At 47.1% G+C, this 25,088-nt stretch overlaps 1 protein-coding gene across 1 annotated transcript; it reads right to left on the reverse strand.

Annotated features, from left to right (window-relative positions):
• Positions 1-24,769, reverse strand: SAG (S-antigen visual arrestin). Its single transcript, XM_064165291.1, has 15 exons — positions 24,489-24,769; positions 22,527-22,587; positions 22,393-22,437; positions 21,927-22,120; positions 20,798-20,857; positions 18,912-18,979; positions 18,581-18,716; positions 18,151-18,235; positions 16,487-16,559; positions 14,698-14,835; positions 13,612-13,689; positions 12,749-12,772; positions 11,343-11,407; positions 1,340-1,349; positions 1-171 (listed from the first exon to the last, which is right to left on the reverse strand). Exons 1-15 carry the CDS (start codon positions 24,585-24,587, stop codon positions 78-80), a joined length of 1,230 nt encoding a protein of 409 aa, XP_064021361.1. The 5' UTR covers positions 24,588-24,769; the 3' UTR covers positions 1-77.
• Positions 24,770-25,088: the final 319 nt, after the last annotated feature.

A 25,088-nucleotide genomic window follows, 5' to 3' on the forward strand; every position in this document is an offset into this window, starting at 1 on the left:
AGTTTGCTAAAATCCTAGGTCCTAAATTTCCAACTGACACCAGGCTACATAGCTTCTCTGGCAGCTTGTTCTGTTGGTCACTCATCAGTTGAAGGTGTGTCCTTATCTTCATCATCAAGCCTGTCTTTAAGTTGTTGATGAGCAAACTCCTCAAATACCAGCTCTGCTTCACTGAAATGGAAAAACACACAGGACTTTCAAAAACATGTTGGCAATATTTTTATGCTAGCAGACTAAAGGCAACATATAGGAGGAAGAAGAGAAGCCTGGAACAGGTTCTGGTAATGTTTCCTTTGTCTTCAGAGGGATTTGGATCACATTCCCACAGGCACCATCTTCAGTGATAGGAATCTATCAGTATGAGAACAGTAGCTGACTGCACAAGTCAGCATGGAAACTGAGGAGGTTTTCACCTGCACCAAATCACATCCATACCAGCTGAATATTCATCAGCTATCTGAATAGTCTGGAAGAGTCTTTGTCTTTAGGAATAAAATGTGAAACCTTTCATCCTTATTTCTTTTGTGCTAACATATGAGCAACATGGTCAAACCTACTGTGTTCCTGAAACTTAAAGCTACAGATCATCAGCTGACCACACACATCTGTGCTAGTTTGAAGCTAGCTAGAATGCTTTGGTGAGAAGAACTAGATTACAGGCTGTGAAAAGGAAACAATGCTGACAGCTACTGCACTCATAGGCTTGCTGAGATGTACAAGCACAAGAACACAAATATAGATAAGAGAGCTGCTCTCTGGGCTTTTGGGGCTGCACTTCTCTCTCTAAGCTAACCTGCTGTCTGTGTGACTAATCCATCTGCTTCCTAACCCCCCTGGCTGACCCTCCAATCTTTCTTGGACGTAAGGCAAAGTCTGGGATAAGGTAGAGGAGCAGGGAGAAGGTGGAAGGGTGGTTGGGAGCCCCTCCTGGGGACTCTGGTTTCTAGGAGGGCTGTTGTGTTTCTATATTACTTTAAAACTTGTCTATTTCTGTATATACTGTAAATACCTGCTTGTATTTTGTGCTAAGCTGTAAATATAAAGCTTCATTCCATTTCCAGGTCGACTGAGTCTAGTCTGGGTGATCTGCCAAAAGTGTGTGGGGGTGTGGAACACCCAAACCATCACAGCATCTCTCCTTCTGTGAGGTAAACCATGTTCATTTAAACTAGTTTTACATGGTCAGTCATTGCTGTTCAACTGCCAGCAGTAACACATCAAGCTACAGTAAGTTACTTTGGATTTAAGCTCATGCTCTGTGAACTCTGTGGGTCTGGGGGCAATTTGAAGGAGTTTTGGAAAGTGAAGCTAGAATGTGAACTACTAAAAATAAACTTACCCATCCTTCCCTGCAGTCATCAGCAGGCAGTAGAGGAGGAAAGAGATACACCAAGCAGTTAGAACACTGGGAAAATGTATAAACTGACCAGATAAAAGAGGCAGCAAGCAGCAGGATTTGCAGCCACCAAGGAGAACTCCAGAAGGTCTCAAAAGGTGTGTATGTGCACCTGATGAAGCAGTGCTTCATCTCCTGAGTGGAAAAGCACTGTAGCAAAGCTGCCAAGACAGCAGAAGGGCTAAGAAACAGACTTTCCCATTTCTGCTTGCTAGCAGTCACAGCTGAGAGAGGCATCTGTGCACGCTCGGAGAGGACAGAGCTTGCGTGACATGATGTTAGCCCTCACTGGTCTGTCACTGTGATTTAAGTAGTCAGCTGATGAGGAGATGATGTTCATGCTCAATAAACATCAAGTTACTAAAACCAAACAGAGGTCAGAATACAGAAGGGCTTAGGTGGTCTCCCGTTAGATATGTCATGCACTTGAGGCAATACTTGCAGTTTCTCCTTCCCCTAAATAAAATCCCAAGACCTTTGGCATTTGAGTTTCTTTAATGGGATCTTTGCTAACCACACTGCAACAAATCCTGCTTTTGGAAGCTGTTTCAGCACAGCCTAAAATAAACAGAACAGATTGTATTGCAGTGATGCAAAGAGGGGCAGGGATTTTTTGTTTCTCATGCTTGTTTTATCTCTAGCAAGTAACGGGCACTTCCCTGGCTTACTTCTCAAGGATTTAAGTCAGGGAGCCAAGCACACTGTGCTAATTTGAAGCAGGGTAGAATGTTTTGGTGAGAAGAACTAGATCATAGGCTGTGAAAGGAAAGCAGTGGTGATGTCTGCTTCCCTCAGAGTCTTGCTGAAGAAGAAAGGAAAACATTAGACAACACTCTTGCCATTTTGTCGCACTCTGCCTTGGGCTTCTGGCTGAACTGCATCTCCCTAACCTCACCTTCCATTTGGCCTAACCCACCTTTGCTTCATAACCTCTTGGCTGAACCTCTATTCTTCTTTAGGACTGGGGTAAGGTTGAGAGGGGCAAGGGGAAGGTGCAGGGGTGGTTGGGAGCCCCTCCTGAGGACTCAGGTTTCTGGGAGGGGAGTTGTGTTTCTGTATTACCTTTTACCTTGCATATTTCTGTCTATAACTGTATATACTGTAAATATCTGCTTGTATATTGTGCTAGCTGTAAATAAATAGCTTCATTTATATTCCCAGAGCTGGCTGAGACTAGTCTGGGTGACTTCTAAATTGGGGGGGGGCAGGGAATACCCAAACCATCACACACACCTAGGCCATCATCATCAGGGATCTGAGATGCTTCAGTCACAGCATAACTCACCACCTGGAGAAGTTCCAGCCACAGTGCACACTAAAATCAAGGGCAACAAGTAGCAACCAACACTGCTGGAAAGATCAGCATTAAGAGTATGCCAGTAAGGCCAAAGTGCTCAAAGGATGGAGCATGGAAAGATGATATTCATGATGGTATCTATGCACACTCAGAAAGAATTGTTTCCTCCCCTCACAGAAGCCAAGATGAAGTCTGGAAGGTCTCAGGACATGCATGCTTGAGAAGGATTTTAAATGAAGCATTTGGAACTTCTGATGCACAAAGCATCATTCACATTTCATTTTTCCTCCAATTTTCATTCTTTAAATAGTCAGAGCTCTTTCCCCACTTTGAAGTACATTCATTGCTATGGGAACAGTGACATCAATGATGTGGGTAAAGCTGAGTGAGATACTTTGAAGTGAATTTTCAAAGAAGGCATGAGGTGAGGAAATAGGCATTGTTTCAGTGGGGCATTAGTTTGCTGTCAGATGAATCAAAGAATAGAATCACAGAATTGATTTGGTTGGGGAACACCTTGAAGAGCACCAAGTCCAACCACTTTCCAACACTACCAAGCCTAGCACTAAATGATGTCCCGCAGCACCACATCTCGACTTCCTCACAGCTTACTGAATGATTACTGAAGCAATACATAGGTAGTGTGGCAGTAGAAATGCTTATCATACAACTCAGATGTAAGATTAGAATCACAGAATCAACCAGGTTGGAAGAGACCTCCAAGATCATCCAGTCCAACCTAGCACCCAGCCCTATCCAGTCAACTAGACCATGGCACTAAGTGCCTCATCCAGGCTTTGCTTGAACACCTCCAGGGATGGTGACTCCACCACCTCCCTGGGCAGCCCATTCCAATGCCAATCACTCTCTCTGTGAAGAACTTCTTCCTAATATCCAGCCTATACCTACCCTGGCACAACTTGAGACTGTGTCCCCCTGGTTGTCTGGGAGAAGAGACCAACCCCACCTGTCTACAACGTCCCTTCAGGTAGTTATAGACAGCAATGAGGTCTGCCCAGAGCCTACTCTTCTCTAGGCTAAACAACATTCAGAGATGCAAGACTTCAACCTTCAGATGTAAGATTACATTCAGAGATGCAAGACTTCAACCTTCAGATGTAAGATTACATTCAGAGATGCAAGACTTCAACCTTCAGATGTAAGATTACATTCAGAGATGCAAGACTTTAACCTTCAGGCTGCTCTACTATATCCCATATGCTTGTTACATGTCTACATTTAAACCCTAGCCCCACTCCAAATAGTTCTCTTGCTGTCCTGTGGCTTACTTAACATTATAACATTGACAAATTCTCAGGCACCTGAAAATGGATGGAGCTTTGATTTTTGTAACTGTCATGCTAGCAATTGCTTTGAGGGCTGAGGTGGGAGGGGGCTGTGTCCAAAGATCAACGAGGTACCATAATGTCATCATACTCTCTGCAGAAGGCTTTCTGTATGCTTTTATTATGCAGCCACAGAACTGATTCCATGTAATTTAACTTGTGGCATATGGTAATTTTCATTATAAGACTGCTTCTGACTTCTCAACTTTAAAGGAAGGTGGGGGGGGAAGGAGTAGGCTGTGTTATTTGTCAAGACGTTCAAGTGCTTTAAAAAGTCACTAATTCCTGGAAGTTACAATACCAATATGGGGCAGGTATAGCTTTACTACTGAAGGGACACACCATTTATGGGTCTCTTGGACTTGTATGGAAGGACTGGTTTCACCAAGGGAGCAGACTCATGACCATTTGTTGAACAGCAGCCAAAACAAAGGCCAGTCCAAGACATAGGCTCACAAAATGCAAAGCATCAGGAGAAGGGCAGGAAAACCCCAGACCAAAGAACTCATGCTGAAACCACAGCCTTGAGGAAAAAACAGCAGGAGCTTCTGGGCTAACTGCTGACTGGGAAAGGTCTTGGAAGCATGAAGAGACACAACCCAGTTTGAATCTATCTTTAAAAGAAACAGATCTCTGCACGTTTTTTGTCAACAGGCGGAAAAGACAGGAGCTGCTCTGGCTAAAAATAACCACCTGTGAACCACACGGGGCCAAAACCAGATGTCAAACCAGCACACATGAAACATGCAAATACTGCCTTGCAAGCCCAAGACAAGGAAACTATAAATAAACATGGGAAAGGAAAGGTAGCAAACTGTTCTCTTTCTGTCTCCTCCAGGCACAGAAGAGAAAGATCCATCTGCAGTAGCCATGCGCTCTGACAGACCTGCTTTTGAGTGAGTGATGAATGCTTCAGAGCTCGCTCACAGACAAACCAGACAGAGCAGTCTGCTGTGGAATAAAGCACACAATAGCTGACCACCCTTGTCCCACTTTGTCCCTAAAAAAATCAAACCATCTTCTTGAGCAGCTTATCTTTCTGAGGTTCTCTACACCCAAATCAGCTGTGCATGATTAAATATATTGATGCTACACATGATTTACACTGGACATAAGCCATGTTGGCTACAGAAGGGAAAAGGATACTACCCCACTCCAAGGAAGAAGCATACTACATGGCATTTTTAATCCCACTTTGGCTTTGGCTCTAGCAGATGGTTACTTCGCCTTCTTTCCTTTCTCCCAGCTGTATCTTAGATGAAGTTGTTGTGGCATGCCTAAGCAGGTCAAAATAGCCTTATCTATGGCCTGGCTTGCCCATGCATGTTTTTCTGCTCTCCCTCTTTCTGTTTTAGGGAGAAACAATTGCAGGAAAGAGGACAGAGAACCTGGAGCCACTGAGTCTAAGGACTCTGACTTGCCCAGACTTGTTTACATCCTATGGTAAACAAGGTACACAGGCTTAGCTTGTGCCTGCCTTCTGCAAGGCCTATGCTTTCCCCAAATTTGGGTAAAGCAAGCCTATGGCTCCACCTAATATGGTCAGACTTGGATAACTGCCATTCTGATTGGCTATTCTGTGTCCAGAGGCCTGTTAGTCTTGGGCTACATCGATAAAAAGAGACGAGCAGGTAAAACACAGTGTGCTCTGCCATTGCATTCATGCCTCTTGCCTGCTGCTATGGCTCTCTATCTCTGGCAGTGGTTCTGTCATTACCTTCTGCAGCATTATGCTTTGCTAAACTGTTAGTTAGCTATCCTGAACTGCCTGAAAACTTCCTGCCTCGAGTTTACCAGGAACAGGCTCTAAATGCCTCCACACAATCGGCCTGCATAGCCAGCATGGGGTCGTGCTAAGACTGCACATGGCAAGACATCCTGCCTGCACCCAAAAGTCTCCTGCCAAGATGGGAAGTCCTGGAGATACACAGGTTATCCAGACAAGTCAGGACCAGGTGAGAGATTATAGACTCACAGAATGGTTTAGGTTAGAAGTGACCTCAAAGATCATCCACTTCCAATCCCCTGCCATAGGCAGGGACACCTCATAGAATCATAGAATCAACCAGGTTGGAAGAGACCTCCAAGATCATCCAGCCCAACCAAGCAACCAGCCCAATCCAGTCAACTAGACCATGGCACTAAGTGCCTCATCCAGGCTTTTCTTGAAGACCCCCAGGGACGGTGCCTCCACCACCTCCCTGGGCAGCCCATTCCAATGCCAATCACTCTCTCTGTGAAGAACTTCTTCCTAATATCCAGCCTATACCTACCCTGGCACAACTTGAGACTGTGTCCCCTTGTTCTGTTGCTGCTTGCCTGGCATTAGAGACCAACCCTACCTGGCTACAGCCTCCCTGCAGGTAGCTGTAGACAGCAATGAGGTCACCCCTGAGCCTCCTCTTCTGCAGGCTGCACACCTCCAGCTCCTTCAGCCTCTCCTCATAGAGTTTATGTTCCAGGGTTTGTGTTTCTTCCCTGTAATGAGCTCAGACACCATGTTCCATCACAGTTTAAGTCATCTGTGCAGGCTTCAGAGGAATTTTCTGTTGTGTTACAGTACCTTTATTTTAAGAGAAGACATATATTTCTTGAGTTAGGCTTTCCCGTAGGATAAGCTCCTGAAACGACCTACAATTATTTCAGTGTGTAAGAGATTAGTGATTTCCATCTCCACAAAGCACATGAACCACAGCTATCTTCTGACAGCAGGCTCCTAGACAACTTAATGCAGCAAACAATACGTGGGCTGTGCTAAGAGGATGCGTTGGGGGAAGAGATCTGAGAAATATTGCAGCTCTCCATTTCCCCTGTGAAATCTGCTGCCCACATCCTTTTGAGTGTATTATACAACTGAGTGTATCAGCTGTCCTCTGAAATGATCTTAGAAGGGAGAATTGCACATGGAGTCCATGGCTCTTAGAATCACAGAATGGTTTAGGTTGGAAGAGACCTCAAAGATCATCCAGTTCCAACCTCCCGCTGTAGGCAGGGACACCTCCCACTAGAACAGGTTGTTCAAGGCCTCATTCAACCTTACACATCCAGGGAGGGAGCAGCCACAACCTCCCTGGGCAACCTGTGCCAGGGTCTCACCACCCTCACTGCAAAGAACCCTTTCCTAACATCTAGTTTCAATCTCCCCTCTGCCAGTTCAAACCCATTCCCCCTTGTTCTCTCGTTACAAGACCTTATCAATAGTCCCTCCCCAGCCTTCCTGTAGGCCCCTTCAGATACTGAAAGGTCACTCTAAGGTCTCCTTGAAGCCTTCTCTTCTCCAGGATGCAGAGCCCCAACTCTTGTAGCCTGTCCTCATAGCAGAGCTGCTGCAGCCCTCTGAGCATCTTTGTGGCCTTCCTCTGCCTGTGCTCTAACAATTCAATGTTCTTCTTGTGTTGGGGGCTCCAGAACTGCACACAGGACTCCAGGTGGGGTCTGAGGAGAGCAGAGCCAAGGGGCAGAGTCCCCTCCCATGCCCTGCTGGCCACACTGCTCTTGCTGCAGCCCGGCACAGGGTTGCTGTCTGGGCTGCACTCACACTGCAGGCTCCTGTTGAGCTTTTCATCATCCCAGACCCCCAGGTCTTGTTCCTCAGGGCTGCTCTCAGCCATTCCCCACCCAGCCTGGATTTATACTTCCGATTGCACTGACCCAGGTGCAGGACCTTACACTTGGCCTTGTTGAATGTCACGAGGTTGGCCTGGGCACACCTCTGCAGCCTGTCCAGGTCCCTCTGGATGGCATCCCTGCCCTCTAGCAAGTCGACTGTGCCACACAGCTTGGTGCCATCTGCACACTTGCTGAGGGTGCACTGATTCCTCTGTCCATGTCACTGACAAAGATGTTCAACAGCACTGGTGCCAGCACTGACCCCTGAGGGACACCCCTTGCACTTAGTGCCATGGTCTAGGTGACTGGCTAGGGCTGGGTGCTAGGTTGGACTGGGTGATCTTAGAGGTCTCTTCCAACCTGGCTGACTGTATGAATGCTCTGAGTTCCATTCTTCCTCATACTATGAATGCTTCCACGAGAGCCATCTGAGCGAAGCAGCGGTAACAGAAAGGGGGTTGTGGCATTCTTAACACCAGGAAACGGCTCATGAGAAACACTCCTGCCATTCTAAACATGTCAAATACTTCACAGTTACCCAAGTTTTTGGATGATTCCTATTGGAAGCTTTCAAGCTCTTCTCTGTGCCCATGGAAGCTCCGGATTGTGCAGCTCTGAGCTCTGCCATGGGAGGCTGCTACCGACACTAGATGGCCCTCACCAGCCACTGCTCCTCTGTGCCCGCTGAGGCCAGCTCCAGCCCCCTTCCAAGTTCCTCCTCAAGAGAACTACTGCACCAGAATCTGAGGGGAAAGCCTCAGCCTGTACAAGCTACCAGAAGAGATAGAAGACCCTGGCCAAAGTGGCACTCCTACAGCGAGTCACACACTTGAGGTCATGTTCAAGCGCGCAGCAATGTCAGCGTTTTGCTGGCAGAGCTTCAATGAGGCTCCGAGGCTTGAAAGGGAAACCCACAGCACAGGCACAGCTCTGCCAACAAAGCTGCTTCACAGCAGCTTCTGCAGCTCACAGGACAGCTTTGGCCAGCATGCTGCTGTAGGGTGTCCTGTGCTGCTCCTTGGTGATGTGGCTGCTTCCTCTACAGACACAGCAGAACAGTGGGGAGCAGACCTTCTGTTTTTGTCCCAGAGGTGCCTCTTACACTGCTGTGCTGCCCTGGAGAGGCTGTAACACACACAACAAACTTCTCATGTGAGAATGTTCTGTGTCTGTGCACAGCTCACAGCAGAGTTTTCCAAGGGAAAACTGGAGTTCCCTGTGGTGCAATTCTCAGAGCAGCAAAGAACCTACCTTTGGCCACACCAGCACATGGCACAGTTAGCAAACATCAATTCCTCACCAGAGCAAACGAGTGTGGAGAAGTTCACCAATCTCTCTTCTCATTGCTCACTCTTAATTCCCCCAACAATTTTGCACCACAGGGCCTTAAGTCACTCCTTTCTAATGCTGCCAGTGTTGAACAAAGCACCTATCCATGGCATAACTCTTCTCTCACAGGTTCCACCATCTTCCAGTGTCCTTAGAAACAGCAGCTTTAGCTAAGTTAGAGCTGACAGAGGAGGCGGCACAGCACAGAAGCAGGCATGGCTTGTTTGAACCCCATGAAACTGTCCAGACAGTGAGGACATGACAAGATCACTCCTCTTTAACAGCCCCAATGTCAAAAGGCTGGCATAATGTTTGGTGTTCAGCCACTTCAGGTGCTGTACAGGAGCTTCTCATACAGAGCAAACACCTTGCAGCTTCAGCTCGAAGAACAGAGAAGAGAGAGCCAGGGCCTGAGGAAGTGGGAGGAGAACCAGATGCTCAAGACAGGCTGCAGTTTTGGAATCTGATCCCAAACCTTGACATGCACAGCTCCAGGCTGGGTGGGGAATGGCTGAGAGCAGCCCTGAGGAAAAGGACCTGGGGGCTGGGGTGATGAAAAGCTCAACTTGAGCCTGCAGTGTGAGTGCAGCCCAGACAGCAACCCTGTGCTGGGCTGCAGCAAGAGCAGTGTGGGCAGCAGGGCAAGGGAGGGGATTCTGCCCCTTGGCTTTGCTCTCCTCAGACCCCACCTGGAGTCCTGTGTGCAGTTCTGGAGCCCCCAAGAGAAGCAGGACATGGAACTGTTGAAGCCAGTGCAGCGAAGGGCCATGAAGATGCTCAGAGGGCTGCAGCAGCTCTTCTGTAAGGACAGGCTACAAGAGTTGGGGCTCTGCAGCCTGGAGAAGAGAAGGCTTCAAGGAGACCTTATAGTGGCCTTCCAGTATCTGAAGAGGACTACAGGAAGGCTGGGGAAGGACTATTGACAAGGTCTTGTAATGAGAGGATGAGGAGTAATGGGTTTGAACTGGCAGACAGGAGATTCAAGCTAGATGTTAGGAAGAAGTTTGTAAAGAACAAAGTGAGGGTGGTGAGACACTGGCACAGGTTGCCCAGGGAGGTTGTGGCTGCTTCCTCCTTGGAGGTGTTCAAGGCCAGGTTGGATGAGGCCTTGAGTGACCTGTTCCAGAGGGAGTTGTCCCTGTCTATGGCAGGGGGTTGGAACTGGATGATCTTTGAGATCCCTTCCAACCTAAACCAGTCTATGATTCTTGCCTGGGAAAGCTAGATCCTCACACTGCTTTAAAGTTGCTACACTTCCATTCACTGACCCCATTCTGAGCAGACATTCCTCTCAGATACCCACTGAACATAAAGGCCACATCAAGATAGTGGACATCCTAAATCACAGTTTTATCTCCTCCTAACTTTACTTAAAAGTATTTTGCTTTTGACAGTGCTCATGTGCCTTAGATGACTTCTGTGACAGATTATTTTTTCACTCTGCTGGAAGCTGGCCATGGATTGCTAAATCTTTTATTTAGGACATTTTGCACAGCAGACATGAAATTTAACTGTGCAGTGCTTACTCAAGTCCCTGTGCTTTGAGTTATGATTCCATGGATCAAAGATAAAAATGGAATCTGATCCCGTTCCACTTTCTCCCATCTCAGCATCCCTCCTCCCTGTTATTTTGTGCCTTGAGGTTGAGATTGTGCTGGTTTGAGCCTAGCTAGAATATTTTGATGAGAAGAATTAGATGATAGGCTGTGAAAAGGAAACGATGGTGATGTCTACTGCACTCATAGGCTTGCTGAGATGTCTGAAAACACCACAAACAGATAACAGAGTTGCTCTCTGGCTCTGGCTGCCTCCTTTGTCTCCCTAACCTGCTGTCTGTGTAACTAATCCTTCTTCTTCTGAACCCCCCATGCTGATTCTCCAAACTCACCTTGAACGTAAGGCAAAGTCTGGGGTAACATAGAGGGCTGGAAGGGAGGTGGAAGGGTGGTTGGGAGCCCCTCCTGGGGACTCTGGTTTCTGGGAGGGCTGTTGTGTTTCTGTATTGCTTTTGAACTTGTCTATTTCTGTCAATAGCTGTAAATATTGTAAACACCTGCTTGTATCTTCTGCTAAGCTGTGAATACAAAGCTGCATTCCTTAACTTCTAGCTGGGCTGAGTCTAGTCTGGTGATTTCATAAGAGTGGGGGGGCAGGTAACACCCAAACCATCACAGAGTTGTAGAAATATATACACACACACCCACATATATACATGCATATAGATACACACACATGCACACACAGAGCAGCCCCCCAACTGCAGTCTTGTAGACTGTAAAAGCTTCCTGGGGAGCAAACCACTGTAAGCCTTGCAATTGTAGGATTCCACCTAAGTGATGAGAGGTGAAAAACAGTCATAACTCACCTGCTGGGTTCTCTTCCACGGGTTTGGGGTGCATGAGACGAAACGGCAGTTCTGTGCCCACTTCGCTTTGAGAAGAAGAGAGACTGCATCAGAGCTGCAACTTCATTCGGGTCTGGCTCAGTCCCCACCTCAGATCAGCCCAAGCCCCAAATTCCAGCTTCACTCATTCTTTTCTCTTTTTCTAATCATAATTTTCCCCTCAAAATGAGTTAAACTCTGATTTCTCCATGAATATCCCAGGCATAGTCACTTTAATAAACTGAGGGCAAGGGAGGGGATGCTCCCCTTTTCCTCTGCTCTCCTCAGACCCCATCTGGAGTCCTGGGTGCAGTTCTGGAGCCCCCAACAAAAGAAGAACATTGAATTGTTAGAGCAAATGCAGAGGAAGGCCACAGAGATGCTCAGAGGGCTGCAACATCTCTGCTATGAGGACAGGCTACAAGAGTTGGGGCTCTGCAGCCTGGAGAAGAGAAGGCTTCAAGGAGACCTTACAGTGGCCTTCCAGTATCTGAAAGGGACCTACAGGAAGGCAGGGGAGGGACTATTGACAATGTCTTGTAATGAGAGGACAAGGGGGAATGGGTTTGAACTGGCAGAGGGGAGATTCAAACTAGATGTTAGGTAAGAGTTCTTTGCAGTGAGGGTGGTGAGACCCTGGCACAGGTTGCCCAGGGAGGCTGTGGCTGCTTCTTCCTTGGAGGTGTTCAAGGCCAGGTTGGCTGAGGACTTGAGTGACCTGTTCTAGAGGGAGGTGTCCCTGCCTATGGCAGGGGATTGGAACTGGATGATCTTTGAGGTCACTTCTGACCTAAACCATTGTCTGATTCTATGTGCTGACTGTATTTACATAAAGTCAAAGGTATTTTTGCAGTTGCTGGGGCTTTGAACAGGGCTGAGTAACTGAACAGTCTGAGAACTCATAAGAGGTGCAGCTGCAGGGAAGTGTCCTTGGGTAGAAGCTGGGAAGGTCTAGCTGCTGTCTGTAAACTGAGCTGGGTGAGGGGGCCTTGAAGGGGGGCAGCTGGTCAGCCCTGGGAACAAGCAAATGTTATGGCTAACAAAACATCAGAATCACATATGTGTGTATCCAATCTGCTATATAAGCATCACTCTTAGCTTCAACAAACAGATTGACCTTCTGTGTATCATATTGGTATAAGTTGTGTCTTTCCCACTCCTGCAGGGCCTTTGAGCAACCCAGCACACAGCTGGATGCGCAGACTGCTTCCTTGCATCAGCTCAAGGCTCAGTTGGTTTGATTGTGTTGGGCTTTTAAAAAATTTGGGTCATTTTGGTTGTTTTTTTTTTTGGGGGGGAGGGGGTGGTGGAAAGGGAATAAGAAAGAGGTTAAAAAAGATTAATTAACACCTATGACTACATGGTCTGTAAAAAAGGATGACATTTACCTGGAGGTGAGGTCTCCCAGCATGCTACAGAAGATGATGAGGAGAAAACCAAACATATTTAGTGTCTTTCTATTGTACTGCATTATTAAGTGCTGGTTTACTGGTGGACTATTACAATTACCTTCCTCCTACAACCTTCTCCACAAAGCATAACATCCAGATAAACTTCATTTTTAAAAAGGTAATTTTGATTTTTCATGTCCTTCCCATGGAGAAAGACTCTACTGAACTGAAGTTTTGGGCATGGGTGTTTTTCTGAGAGCCAAAGGGCAAGGGCAATCAGAGGAGCACAGAAAAGAGGAGTACTAGAAAAGAGGATTCATCAGGTCTAGTTGATTGAATAGGGCTGGGTGATAGGTTGGAGTGGATGATCTTGGAGGTCTCTTCCAAGCTGGTTGATTCTATCAACTATCATCAGCTGAGATTCTTGTCTTCTTTTGCACTGTATATTGGTAACACCAGCTTATTTCAGAAGGCTGGATCAGTACAGAACCTGATCTACAGTAGTTATGGCTCTCAGACAGATGGGAGAACAAGAAATCCAGTAGAAAGGCTCATACAAAATTTCATTTCACTTCAGTTCTCACAAAATAAGTTGATGGCTTAAAAAAAAGAAATTGCAATGCAGAGAAGAGGTTGATACCTCAGCCCTAAAGTCATATGGTATCTGTAGAAGCTAATCCAACCACTCTGGCTCAGGATAGATTCTTTGGATAGAATCTTAGGCTTTAGAGGCAGCCTGGTGTTCCACCACCTGTCCTTTCTGCTGGGGTGGACTGTGCTGCCAGTTCTCCACTCATCAATGCAGGACACAAACTCCCCTTAACACTATGTAAATGTAGCAAAAAGCCTGTTACGCTTACCCTGGAACAGTGAGCTTCACTTTGACCTTGTAGGAAACCAAAATCCCCATCACTGTCTTGTCTATTCCATCCTTAACACTGCCAGAGAAAACAGACAATAGGGTTAGGTAGTGCAACACAACAACAACTTGGAAGAAGAAGGAGGTGAAGAATCTGTTCTCCTGAAAGTGACAGAGCAGGTGAGCCCGAGGGACATCTGTGAGAGTCTAAATCCTCTCTCCCTTGTTCATCAACAAAGATAAAGATTGCCTTTGTTAACCTCCCGGGCTCAGACAAGGAGCTTGGCTGAAAGCTCAGGGATGCAAATCAATAGACAGTGCCTTTGAGGAAATCCCTGGACCTCAGCCTGGTTTGAATGCCCAGGATGTGCACACCTTATGTCAGCTACCCCGAAGAGAAAAGGCTTCTGCGTATTCAGGGTATGGACAGGTAAGCAGCACAGGGCCCTAGGGGGTGGAGGCCCTCCCCCGGTGCTGCCAGCAGACCCCTGCGAATGCAGGAAAGCACAGGAAGATTCCCTGGGGAGCTGCACCTGGACACCCACCTAAAAACCTACATAAGACGACAAGAGCAATGCCTGCCAAAGTGTGGACCTCCAGGTGTGCACCTCCACCAGAGCACCGCCAGAAGAACTCCACAGCACAACATCCCTGGGCCACACACACGTCTCTCTCTCCCCCCCATCTGCTGCTGATGCTAATACAATCCCTGCTCTTTTCCTTCCCTGCTTCTTCTCTTTTTCTCTGTTGTTCTGTCTCACTCCCCATCTGTTTTGTTCAACTTTATCCTTTACAAAATAGTCCTGTGGTGATCTCTGGTCTCGCTTGCACCTTAATTTCACAACAGGGCAATCTATAAGAACAGATCTTGCTCCTCTGGACAGAGATATTGTTAATCTCTGTTCTCTGGACCCTGACAAAACATCTCCAGATCATCATCACTATTCATCCTGAATGAATGATAGGATAAGTAATGCAACTTAGAGGTACCCATCCAGCCATGCATTTACACCTACAAACTCTGAGTGAAGTGTCTCTGACATTTTATAGCCCTTCACTCCCTGGGACCACTGAAAATTCTACTCACATAGTACTAGAAGCCAAGTTGGTGTCCTCATCCTTCAGCCTTCCATCCAGAGCTATTTCCCGTCTCTCTCGGTTATTTGCTAGCAAGGGCAGAAGTGTCAGTGTCTTGGTCAGGCTGCTGTTTGGCTGCACCTTCTCCCTGAAAACAAGCAGCAGGAGAGAGGAGGTCAGGCCACACCTTGAGTACTGTGTCCAGTTCTGGGCTCCTCAATTCAAGAGAGATGTTGAGGTGCTGGAACGTATCCAGAGAAGGGCAGCAAGGCTGGTGAGGGGCCTGGAGCACAGCCCTGTGAGGAGAGGCTGAGTGAGCTGGGGGTGTGCAGCCTGCAGAAGAGGAGGCTCAGGGCTGACCTCATTGCTGTCTACAGCTACCTGAAGGGAGGATGTAGCCAGGTGGGGTTGGTCTCTTTTGCCAGGCAAGCAGCAAGAGAAGAAGGGGACACAGTGTGAAGTTGTGCCAGGGGAGGTCTAGGCTGGATGTTAGGAGGAAGTTGTTGGCAGAGAGAGTGATTGGCATTGGAATGGGCTGCCCAGGGAGGTGGTGGAGTCACCATCCCTGGAGGTGTTCAAGAAAAGCCTGGATGAGGCACTTAGTGCCATGGTTTAGTTGACTGGATAGGGCTGGGGGATGGGTTGGACTGGATGATCTTGGAGGTCTCTTCCAACCTGGTTGATTCTATGATCCTAGGAGGAAAGCTTTATGCTCTGATTTGTCTTATCCAACAAAGAGAATTTCCAAACAGATAACAAAGCTGTCCAAAAGGAGTGGAATTCACCTGCCCAAATTTAGTTGTCTGCCAACACCCAACAAAGAGAATTTCTAACAACAAAGCTGTCCAAAAGAAGTGGAATTTACCTGCCCAAATTTAATTGTCTGCAACACAGATGTCTAAATTGAAACTAGTCCAAAAATTGCCTTTATAATCAGCAGAGGGGAACAAGCATTTGCAGAAAGTAATTAATTTCACACTATGGCAGACTTACTTTAGAAGTCAAAACTGAGATGCAAACCTCCAAATGTGGAAAAAAAAATGTATCTTAGTTGAGAAGATAATGGAAAATATGTCTTTGAGCTGCAGAGTGCCTGGGGCTGTCCAACCCTTCTAGCAAAGTAAAGCTCAATGCTGCAGTGACAGCACAGTGCAAAAGAGGAAGTGATTTGCCATTGGAATGGGCTGCCCAGGGAGGTGGTGGAGTCACCATCCCTGGAGGTGTTCTAGAAAACACTGGATGAGGCACTTGGTGCCATGGTCTGGTTGATTGTACAGGGCTGGGTGCTAGGTTGCACTGGATGAGCTTGGAGGTCTCTTCCAGCCTGGTTGATTCTATGATTGTAAGTGCTTTTCCACAGGATCTCAAGGTTTTCATGGGCTTTCCAAAGTCAAAAGAAACCAAGGTAAATAGTGTGAAGAAGACTGGCCTCAAGCTAGAGCACCCATGCCTCCCACTCATACAACAGTACCTTTCTGAAAAAGGCTGCAAGTCTAATTAAGGATTTCAAGCAGTGGTGAGCCTTCCACAGCCTCTGCTAAGCTTTTCCAGCAGGTAATTACTTTTCAAACCCCTTCATTCTCTGAAAAAATTGGCAGGGTCTCTGTTGGCTGTGTGAAAAGGAGGTTGGCTGCATCCAGATAGTATGGGTGGTTTGGGCACACACAAACAAGGCAAGAGGAGAGATGAAAGTACTGTTGACAGCAGGCAGACTACAGCTAGGAGTGCCATTACTGAGGAGGAGGGTAAATAAAAGAGTGTGAAGGAGCAATGAAGGGATAAGCAGAGCATTCACTCACTGTGCTTCCTCAGCAGCCACCACTTTCGTATAGTTGTCACTGGAGTATAAAACCACATTGGCAACCTGTTCCACTGAGTGAGAAGGGAGAAAGCAGACAATCAGAAACAGCACAGCTGCCTGCCCTCTACTGAGTCTCATGCATGGAAGATGTGATGAAGACAGCAGGAAAACCCATCCACTTGGTGCCTGAAGGGACCACCAGGTCATACAGCCTGGCCTGGAATGAGACCAACAGCACACAAATGGTCAAAGTCTACTCACCCTGAATGGCACCCACAACCTAGATTTGGGGGTGTCAGGGTTTGGGCAGAACTGAATAGTCTGAGAAAATAAGGGGAGTAAGCAGGATTGAGTAACTGAACTGATAAGGAGGCACAGCTGCAGAAGAGTGGCCGTGGGAGGCTGGCAGAGAAGCTGCTCTCTGTAGCTGAGCTGCGAGAAGGCAGGCTGGGCAGCCCTGGGAACAAGCAATGTTGTGGCTAAGGTGCTGCAAAGGGGGATTAAGGGGGGTGGTGGGCCAGGTCTGCCTCTGTGCGTGTGGACAGCCCATCTCTGCTGTGTAAGCCTATCAAAGTACACATCCCTCTACCCAACTCCACTCTAGAGGTATCAGGCCTAGCTTCACTAAATGGACTGACCATTGTGCATCACTTTGGTGTAAGCCTGGTGTCTCTCCCTCTCCTGTGCAGCCTAGAAGAGAGGCCAGCTCAACACGGGGTAACAAAAATCAACAAGCCACGTTTCCCTCAGGAACCTGCACTTTCCATTATAAAGATCTCCCTCTTTCTTCTCTAAGAACTTTTGCCTATGGTGTCTACTTCTGGTGTATCTAGAACCCATGCATTTGCATCCAGGAGACACCATCACCAAGCACACTACAGCCAAGAACCTCTGAGAGTAAGGGGCTTATATTCTTCAAACACCAAAAAGGATAAGGACAGAATCCAGGGACTAACAAAGTCTTTTTATGCCTGACAGAGTTTTGTTAGCCTAAAAATACTTCAGAACCACCAGACAGTGCATAGAAGACTGGCACTGAACTGACTTCCTCTGCTATAGAGCTTTGTACACTGCGGCAATTTTGTTCCCTCCCTGCATTCTCTTTCTCACCCTTGGTGTCTCAGACTGTGCTCCACAGGTCCAAGTGCAATGGGGGTTGTGGGATGAAACTATGCAGTGCCACAAATAAAACCAGTACTAAAATGTCTCTGAAACCCAGCCCCTGCCCTCAGCTTCCTTGGGAGGAACGACAGCATTGCTGGCAGCGTGGCTGCTCCTCACATTGCCAGGTGCTTGTGAAACGACAGGCAGAACTGACCCCATCTGGGCACATTCACAGTTAGCAGGAGCATCACACTGACAGGGGAGCCCTTCCCATTAGCCTCCCAGAAGAGCTGGATTTTTCTGTTACCCACTGCAGATGCCAGGCCCTTCTTTACTAGAGGCACCTGAAGCTGTGCCTAACCCTGAGAATCAGGAGAAGAGCTGCAGCATGACACTCCATGCACAGCAGAGAGAGCAACAAACAGGTGGAAGGACAAATTCCTGGTTTGCCCCAGGTTGCCTGCTAAAGTTCTTTGCAAATAACATTCTGTCTTTTGGTCCTCTCACCATTCCATTCTTCTTACCCTCCAAGAACCCCAGAGAACAGTAAAACCATACCCTGGACTTTGATCTTCTTCACTGTTTTCTCTGTGCTGTTGTTGATGGTGATGGTGACTGGAATGGGCTCACCATGGTAATACACCTAGGAGGAATGTGATGTTCAGAAATCCAGCCGGGAGGCTTCTCCCAAGCCCCAAGCCCCTTTAGTCCCTCCAGATTACATTTCCTCAAGAGGCCAGAAAAGGAAAAATTACTCCTTCATGACTCTTCCTTCAATGACTTTAGCCTTAAATGTGTCAGGTAATAGAGTCCCACCCTTCCTGAAGGGTAGCTACTGACAGAGATTACAAGGGGGCCCCTGAATGCTTGGACACATCATTCTCAGCTGTGATCATCTGAGTAATACACAAAGTAGCTGCTTTGAACAGCAAAATGCATATTGACACATCCATACTCTGAAGTCCACAACCCAGGGCAAACTCCTCACCTCTTTACTGAGGCAAGCTTTCAAGTGCAATGGCTTCTTGGACATGAAGAACTGCCAGGTGGTCTCTGCACAGGGCTGGGGGCCTGGATTTTCTGGAGCATATTGCACCTTACGGATCGGCAGGCGTGCAGAGTTCCTGGGAAGCAGCACAGGACAACACGGTGGTGCTTTGTGCTTGGCTGAGCCTGAGTTCTGCATTCATATGTGGTTACACCCAAGAAGGCCACTGATAAGTGGAGCAAAGTTGAGCAAGCAACCAAGGTGCATTACTGGACCATCCCATCCCCATTAAGAAGTGCAAAGTTGAAGACAGACACACACAATCTGTTACCTCTTATGAACTCTCTCTTCCAAGTTCTCTGTGGAGAAAGCTTTCACCTCAAAATCCACCCCACAGCACTGCCAGGGAGAGAGGGCATAGCTGTGAAATCAGTGTCAGAAGCCAAGAGCATCTACAGATGTTTAAATATCTTCCTGTACACCAGAAAGTAGCAGATTCCTGCCAACTGCAAATGCTTCTGATCCCCTCCTGTTCTAATAGAGATCCCTACCAACTGATGTGGCAGCATCTATCCACTCCACTCTGCCACTGAGAAGTGAGGCTCAGTTCCCTACTCCTAAAAGGCCTTCTGAGAGAGCAGTGCTGGAGAGTTCACAGCATGCTAGAGGTCAGAAGACCAACCAGCCCGTGAGGTTCTCCACTCCACCTTGGCTTTCTGAACTGCATTTCTAAAGTGGCTTTGCAATGCTGCTATAATGCTGCTAACTGACCTAGGGTCAAACTCTTTCCCAGCATCTACAGTGGGAGTCCTCAGGCCAAGATGACCTTTGCTTTAACAGGTTTATACCACCATAAGACACCCATGTGAGTCCCAGATAACTCCCTACAGAGCAATGCAAAGATTTTTGCTAGAGTAATGCTCCTTGACAAAACCCACAGCTGATCCTTATTGCAATGGATTCTATAACCTGCATCTCATCTTGCCCAGATGGTTACTCTAACTCTGCTGTTCAGAGAAGCATCCAGGCAAGCAAAAAAGGAATGCTTTAAATGGTGTCAGAAACCTTGCAGAACATCTGATGTGGTGACTTTTATGCCAGGGTTTGTTTTGTTTACATACATGTGCAAACCAGCCCTTCTCTGCATGTAATTCAGAAGCAGGTCTTAACACATGCTATTTTTAGTGATCTGTGAGATTTGAGCCACTCAGTGTTCTCTTCTCTCATGCAGCCTGACAGCTACAAGCATTTTCTGTGCATCCAACCCACAAATCATGTGGTACCCTTAAGGAAAATACAAGCACTGTAGATTTAGTGGTCTTGCTGCTATCCTTTTCTTATTCTGAGGACTTAAATTCCAGTGCCATGACACACACTTAGAATCATGGAATCAACCAGGTTGGAAGAGACCTCCAAGCTCATCCAGTCCAACCTAGCACCCAGCCCTATCCAGTCAACCAGACCATGGCACTAAGTGCCTCATCCACTCTTTACCTGAACACCTCCAAGGATGGTGACTCCACCACCTCCCTGGGCAGCCCATTCCAATGCCAATCACTCTCTCTGCCAACAACTTCCTCCTAACATCCAGCCTAGACCTCCCCTGGCACAGCTTAAGACTGTGTCCCCTTGTTCTGTTGCTGCTTGCCTGGCAGAAGAGATCAACTCCCACCTGGCTACAGCCTCCCTTCAGATAGTTGTAGACAGCAATGAGGTCTGCCCTGAGCTCTTTTCCAGGCTGCACAACCTCAGCTCCCTCACTCTCTCCTCCTTTTAGCTAATTATAGGCCCAGAGTACTTTAACTGACTTTCCCTTTAAAATAATCTAGGTTAAAACAAGAGTAATCACATCTTTATTCTGGACATACTTGACTCTTGGCTATTTAAGTTGCATTACCTGCCAACTAAGCTGATATCACAGTATCACCAAGGTTGGAAGAGACCTCATAGATCATCAAGTCCAACCCTTTACCACAGAGCTCAAGGCTAGACCATGGCACCAAGTGGCACGTCCAATCCTGCCTTGAACAGCTTCATTCTTGTTCTCTAGTACTCTGTCTTGTAGCTCTGAAGCCAGGTTCCTGATACTGGTGGCATAGCACAGTAAAATCCAGTATCACCTTACTGTACTCTCAAGCTAGCCAAATAAATTCACATGACATTTTCCATCTGACTTGCTTCAAATGTGATTAAGTGCAAGCGTCCCATTGGTCTCACCTTATCAACATCATGAGGTGCAGGCTGCAGGCAGACTGAACAAGGCAGGTAATCTGGAAACTGAAAGACGAGGAGGAGATAAATACCCAGCAGTAATATTAGACAGATAGTCTAGTTAATATATTGCTCAAAAAATGCACACAGCAATCCTAAAGACAACAGTAGCCCTTTGAAGTTCTAGCTAAGATAAGGGTGTTAGTATGCTGGGCCCTATCTTGCTTGTAGGAACAAGTTTCTTTCTTCCCAAACACTTTAAGAGTCAAGAAAGAAAGAAAAAAATAAAAGGAAAAAAATAAAGGTAAAAAGAAGTCTAAGCACATGAAGCACCTGGTCTAAGAGACAAAAAACCAAACAGAGCCCTAGAGGCACATCTCAGAGCAGAAGCTGCAACATTTGGTTCCTTATCCAAGGAGGTGCCGCAGCTCACAGCAGCCACCAGCCTGTATCCATCTGCAGAACCAGTAACTCCAGACAGCAGCTGGGAAGCCTGCAGAGACTGAGTGCTAACAGCCCACTAGAGCCTCCCCAAGTTTGAAGATCAGTGGATTGTATCAGAGTGGTTAGTAACATTATGGCAGGTACCAACACCTTTAGTAGAATCATTTGAAGCTGCCTTTGTTGCTGTACCAGAGCGTGTGAGTTTCAAACCTGGATCTGCCTAGGGGATGCTGTCACTGACAGTACTGGAAGCATGTTCTAGCAGAGTCAGGATTCGACAATGAGCTGTTCTTTGCTGACAACATCTGGTACAGAGCTTTTCATCTGCTTGTTTGGTCCATAAAATTGTAGAAGAGAAAGGATTTGGCACTTGCACTGTGAGTGCTGGGGCAATGGTGTGAAGTATTCTGGCCTCTCAGGAACGGGAAAGACAAGAATGCCAGAGGCTGTTGCTAGCACAAAGCCATTCCATATTTCCTTCCCATTTCAGGGAAAGCACTTTTCACATGCAGATAGGAGCTTCTTGCACTTTTCCACTTAGGATGGTAAGAAAAAGGTTATTGGTGCATTGCCTGTCACTCAGAAGTGGAACTTTGCAGAACATGAATTCCCTGTTAATCCCTTCAGCCCACCACTAGGTTTCAGGATCGCAGGAATAAAAGAAGGTCAAAGGCTCTTAGAAGATACTTACTGTAAAGAAAAAGGGATAAGCATTTTCCCCCAGCTTCCTCAGCAGAGATTCCTGCAAGCGGGAAAGAGAGCCTGGCTTGTCAGCAGGTGGGTACACCTGGACTTGAGAGAAGAACAAGTCCCGTCGGAAGGTGAGACCAATCACATCGATGTCTTCCCGGCCGTACCGGAAAGCGCAGGTCAGGGACACGTACACTGGAAAGAAGCACGCAAGAGGTAAAGCATGCAGCAGGCTAAGCCAGGGGGGCATGTAAAATCCTCCTGCAGAGAGAGTCAGGCAAACCCCTCTCAGCACTGCTGCACAACCCAGTAAGCATTCGCACCCACTGTCAGAACGTCCATTACGTTGAGTATTCGAGGGGGAAGTGTTACATTTGTTCCCTTCAAACAACCAAAAAGGATCTGAGAGTCTCATTGCAGAAGAGGACTAACAATCTCTGAAACAAATGTTGCATGAAGCCTCAGACCTGTTTTCCCCTTGATAATTGCAGGGTCCACCAATACGACACCATCTGAAAGAAGGGGAAAAATAACACCTATTTAGAAAGGCTAACTGGAGTTGAGAGAGCAAGAAGGGCAGCACACATCCTTGTGGACTCACCTACAGGTTCCACATCCCCTGCATTGTCAATGAAGTCTCTCTTTCCAAGGTAGATGGTCAGCTGTAGGGAGAAGATGATGATGGCTGAACTGCACAGAGGTGATGAATGTGTGTCGGGCAGAGGGATAAAGGGAGAGCAATAAATCTCAAAGCAGTCAGAACAACCCCAATTACATTTTCTCCCAGCACAGACTCAACAGAATTATTCACATGTGTGCTAGTTTGAGGCAAATTGGAATAGTTCAGTGGGAGAAATTAGATGATAGGCTGTGAAAAGGAAACAATGGTGATGTCCACGGCACTCTCAGGCTTGCTGAGATGGGTAAGAGCAAGAACACAAACACAGACAAGACACAGTGGCTCTGTCTGTCCAAGTGTGTGTCTTTGTCTCCTGGAATGCTTCTGTGTAACTAATCCTTCAGCTTTCTAACTCCCCTGTCTGATCCTCACAGCTCATCTTGCACGTAAGACAAAGTCTGGGATAAGGTAGAGGGGTGGAAAGGAGGTGCAAGGGTGGTTGGGAGCCCCTCCTGGGGACTCTGGTTTCTGGGAGGGCTGCTGTGTTTCTGTATTACCTTTAACTTGTGTATTTCTATATGTAGCTGTAGATATTGTAAAAACCTGCTTTTATCTTGTGCTAAGCTGTGAATACAAAGCTGCATTCCTTAACTTCCAGCTTGGCTGAGTCTAGTCTGGGTGATTTCATAAGAGTGGGGGGGCAGGTAATACCCAAACTGTCACAGGACATTAGTCCTGAAGAGCTGATACAGATTAACTCTCAATACAACATAAATACTCATGTACAGATGTAAAGATTTTTGGTGCCATCAGGTTAGAAAGACAATGAATCAGCTTCATTCCAAACATTTGCCAGCAGGACTACAGCCCAGGAGGCAGGAGAAGCAGGTTGCCTTCCTCTTGCATTACAATATACGAGAAGCTTATCCTGTAAACTCCTGTTTACATCTTCTCTTCAAAATTATCACTAAACACACTTCATGGTCCTTCTTCAGAAAAAAAAGGGGGACACACACACACACTGCTGGGGTTGCTCTGAGCATGCAGGGACCGGAATGACACTGGGACATCAACATGATGCATAAGTGGAACCTTTATTGCAGGCTAAAAGCAGTGCCTATGTAGAGCTCTAATACAACACATACAACCACAGAATCAATCGGGTTGGAAGAGACCTCCAAGATCAACCAGTCCAGCCTAGCACCCAGCCCTAGCCAGTCAACCAGACCATGGCACTAAGTGCCTCATCCAGACTTTTCCTGAACACCTCCAAGGGATGGCAACTCCACCACCTCCCTGAGCAGCCCATTCCAATGCCAAGCACTCTCTCTGACAACAACTTCCGCCTAACATCCAGCCTAGACCTCCCCTGGCACAGCTTGAGACTGTGTCCCCTTGTTCTGTTGCTGCTTGCCTGGCAGAAGAGCCCAACCCCACCTGGCTACAATGTCCCTTCAGGTAGTTGTAGACAGCAATGAGGTCTGCCCTGAGGTTCCTCTTCTCCAGGATAAACACCCCCAGCTCCCTCAGCCTCTCCTCATAGGGTTTGTGTTCCAGGCCCCTCATCAGCTTTGTCACCCTTCTCTGGACACGTTCCAGCACCTCAACATCGCTCTTGAATTGTATAATTCTGATTGCATAACAGAGTACAGGCTCTGCACATGCCCGAGGAGCAAACTTGACTGTCCAGCTCCCTTAGTCCTCTCGCACAGCTAACTTGCACCTTCTCTGCCAACTTCAAGGTTGTTTTCCTTGATGCTGCACTCCTTATCTCACATCCTTCTCTGTGTCCTAATGTTATCCCTTGTGTTTTGTTACATCAGATCACTCAGCACTGCCCAACCCCCCCCCCCCACACAACAGAAAAGAGCTTTTTATTGACTCATCAAGCCTCTAACCTAAGCAAAACTCATGCCTATATAAACGCGGTGCTCTGGTACTTACACCTTTGTCACGACTGCTTTTCTTGAAGATAACTTGCTTCTGAGGAGACCTAGGACTCTTCTCGCTCATCCCTGTCTTTTCAGGCTCAGGGCAGCTCATGGTCAAAGACAGGTATATAACTGTGGGTCAGTGAAGCTTTTCTAACTCAAGATGTCCTGGAAAGGATACAGAAAAAAATAAGTGGGGTGGATAAAACCAGAAATACACTTGGTGGGTAAAGCACTCTACTCCCAGGTATAGTTCAGGAGAAAGAGTTCAGCTAAGGCTATTTCAACAGCTACTCGGGTGCAGCACAGAAGGTGCAGTTTGGGGTTTGGCAGAGAGGTTTGTAGAGAATAACTTAGTGACTGGATATAACTGTAGAGATTCTACGTTGACTGGCTAGGGCTGGGTGACAGGTTGGACTGGATGATCCTGAAGGTCTCTTCCAACCTAGTTGATTCTATGATTTGCCATCAGAGGCTCTAAGTTGTTATGAAATAAGAAGAAAAGTCATTTCACTCATTAAAAATGGGATAAAATATAAGAAATAACCAATACACATGGGGTTTGGCTCCAGGGATTGGATTGTTTGCAGGGGGTGGTGGTGATGGTTTTGGT

Source organism: Pogoniulus pusillus, chromosome 26 (assembly GCF_015220805.1).
Source record: "Pogoniulus pusillus isolate bPogPus1 chromosome 26, bPogPus1.pri, whole genome shotgun sequence".
Taxonomy (NCBI): Eukaryota; Metazoa; Chordata; class Aves; order Piciformes; family Lybiidae; genus Pogoniulus; species Pogoniulus pusillus.

What these genes read in the sequence shown, in the direction of transcription:
- SAG (XM_064165291.1), bottom strand. Translation starts at nt 24,587, where the DNA reads ATGAGCTGCCCTGAGCCTGAAAAGACAGGGATGAGCGAGAAGAGTCCT. An exon ending in AAAGCAGTCGTGACAAAGGT is followed by an intron (nt 22,588 to 24,488) that starts GTAAGTACCAGA and finishes TTCTCCCTACAG; the next exon opens with CTGACCATCTACCTTGGAAA. An exon ending in GAAGAAGATCAAAGTCCAGG is followed by an intron (nt 16,560 to 18,150) that starts GTATGGTTTTAC and finishes CTTCTCACTCAG; the next exon opens with TGGAACAGGTTGCCAATGTG.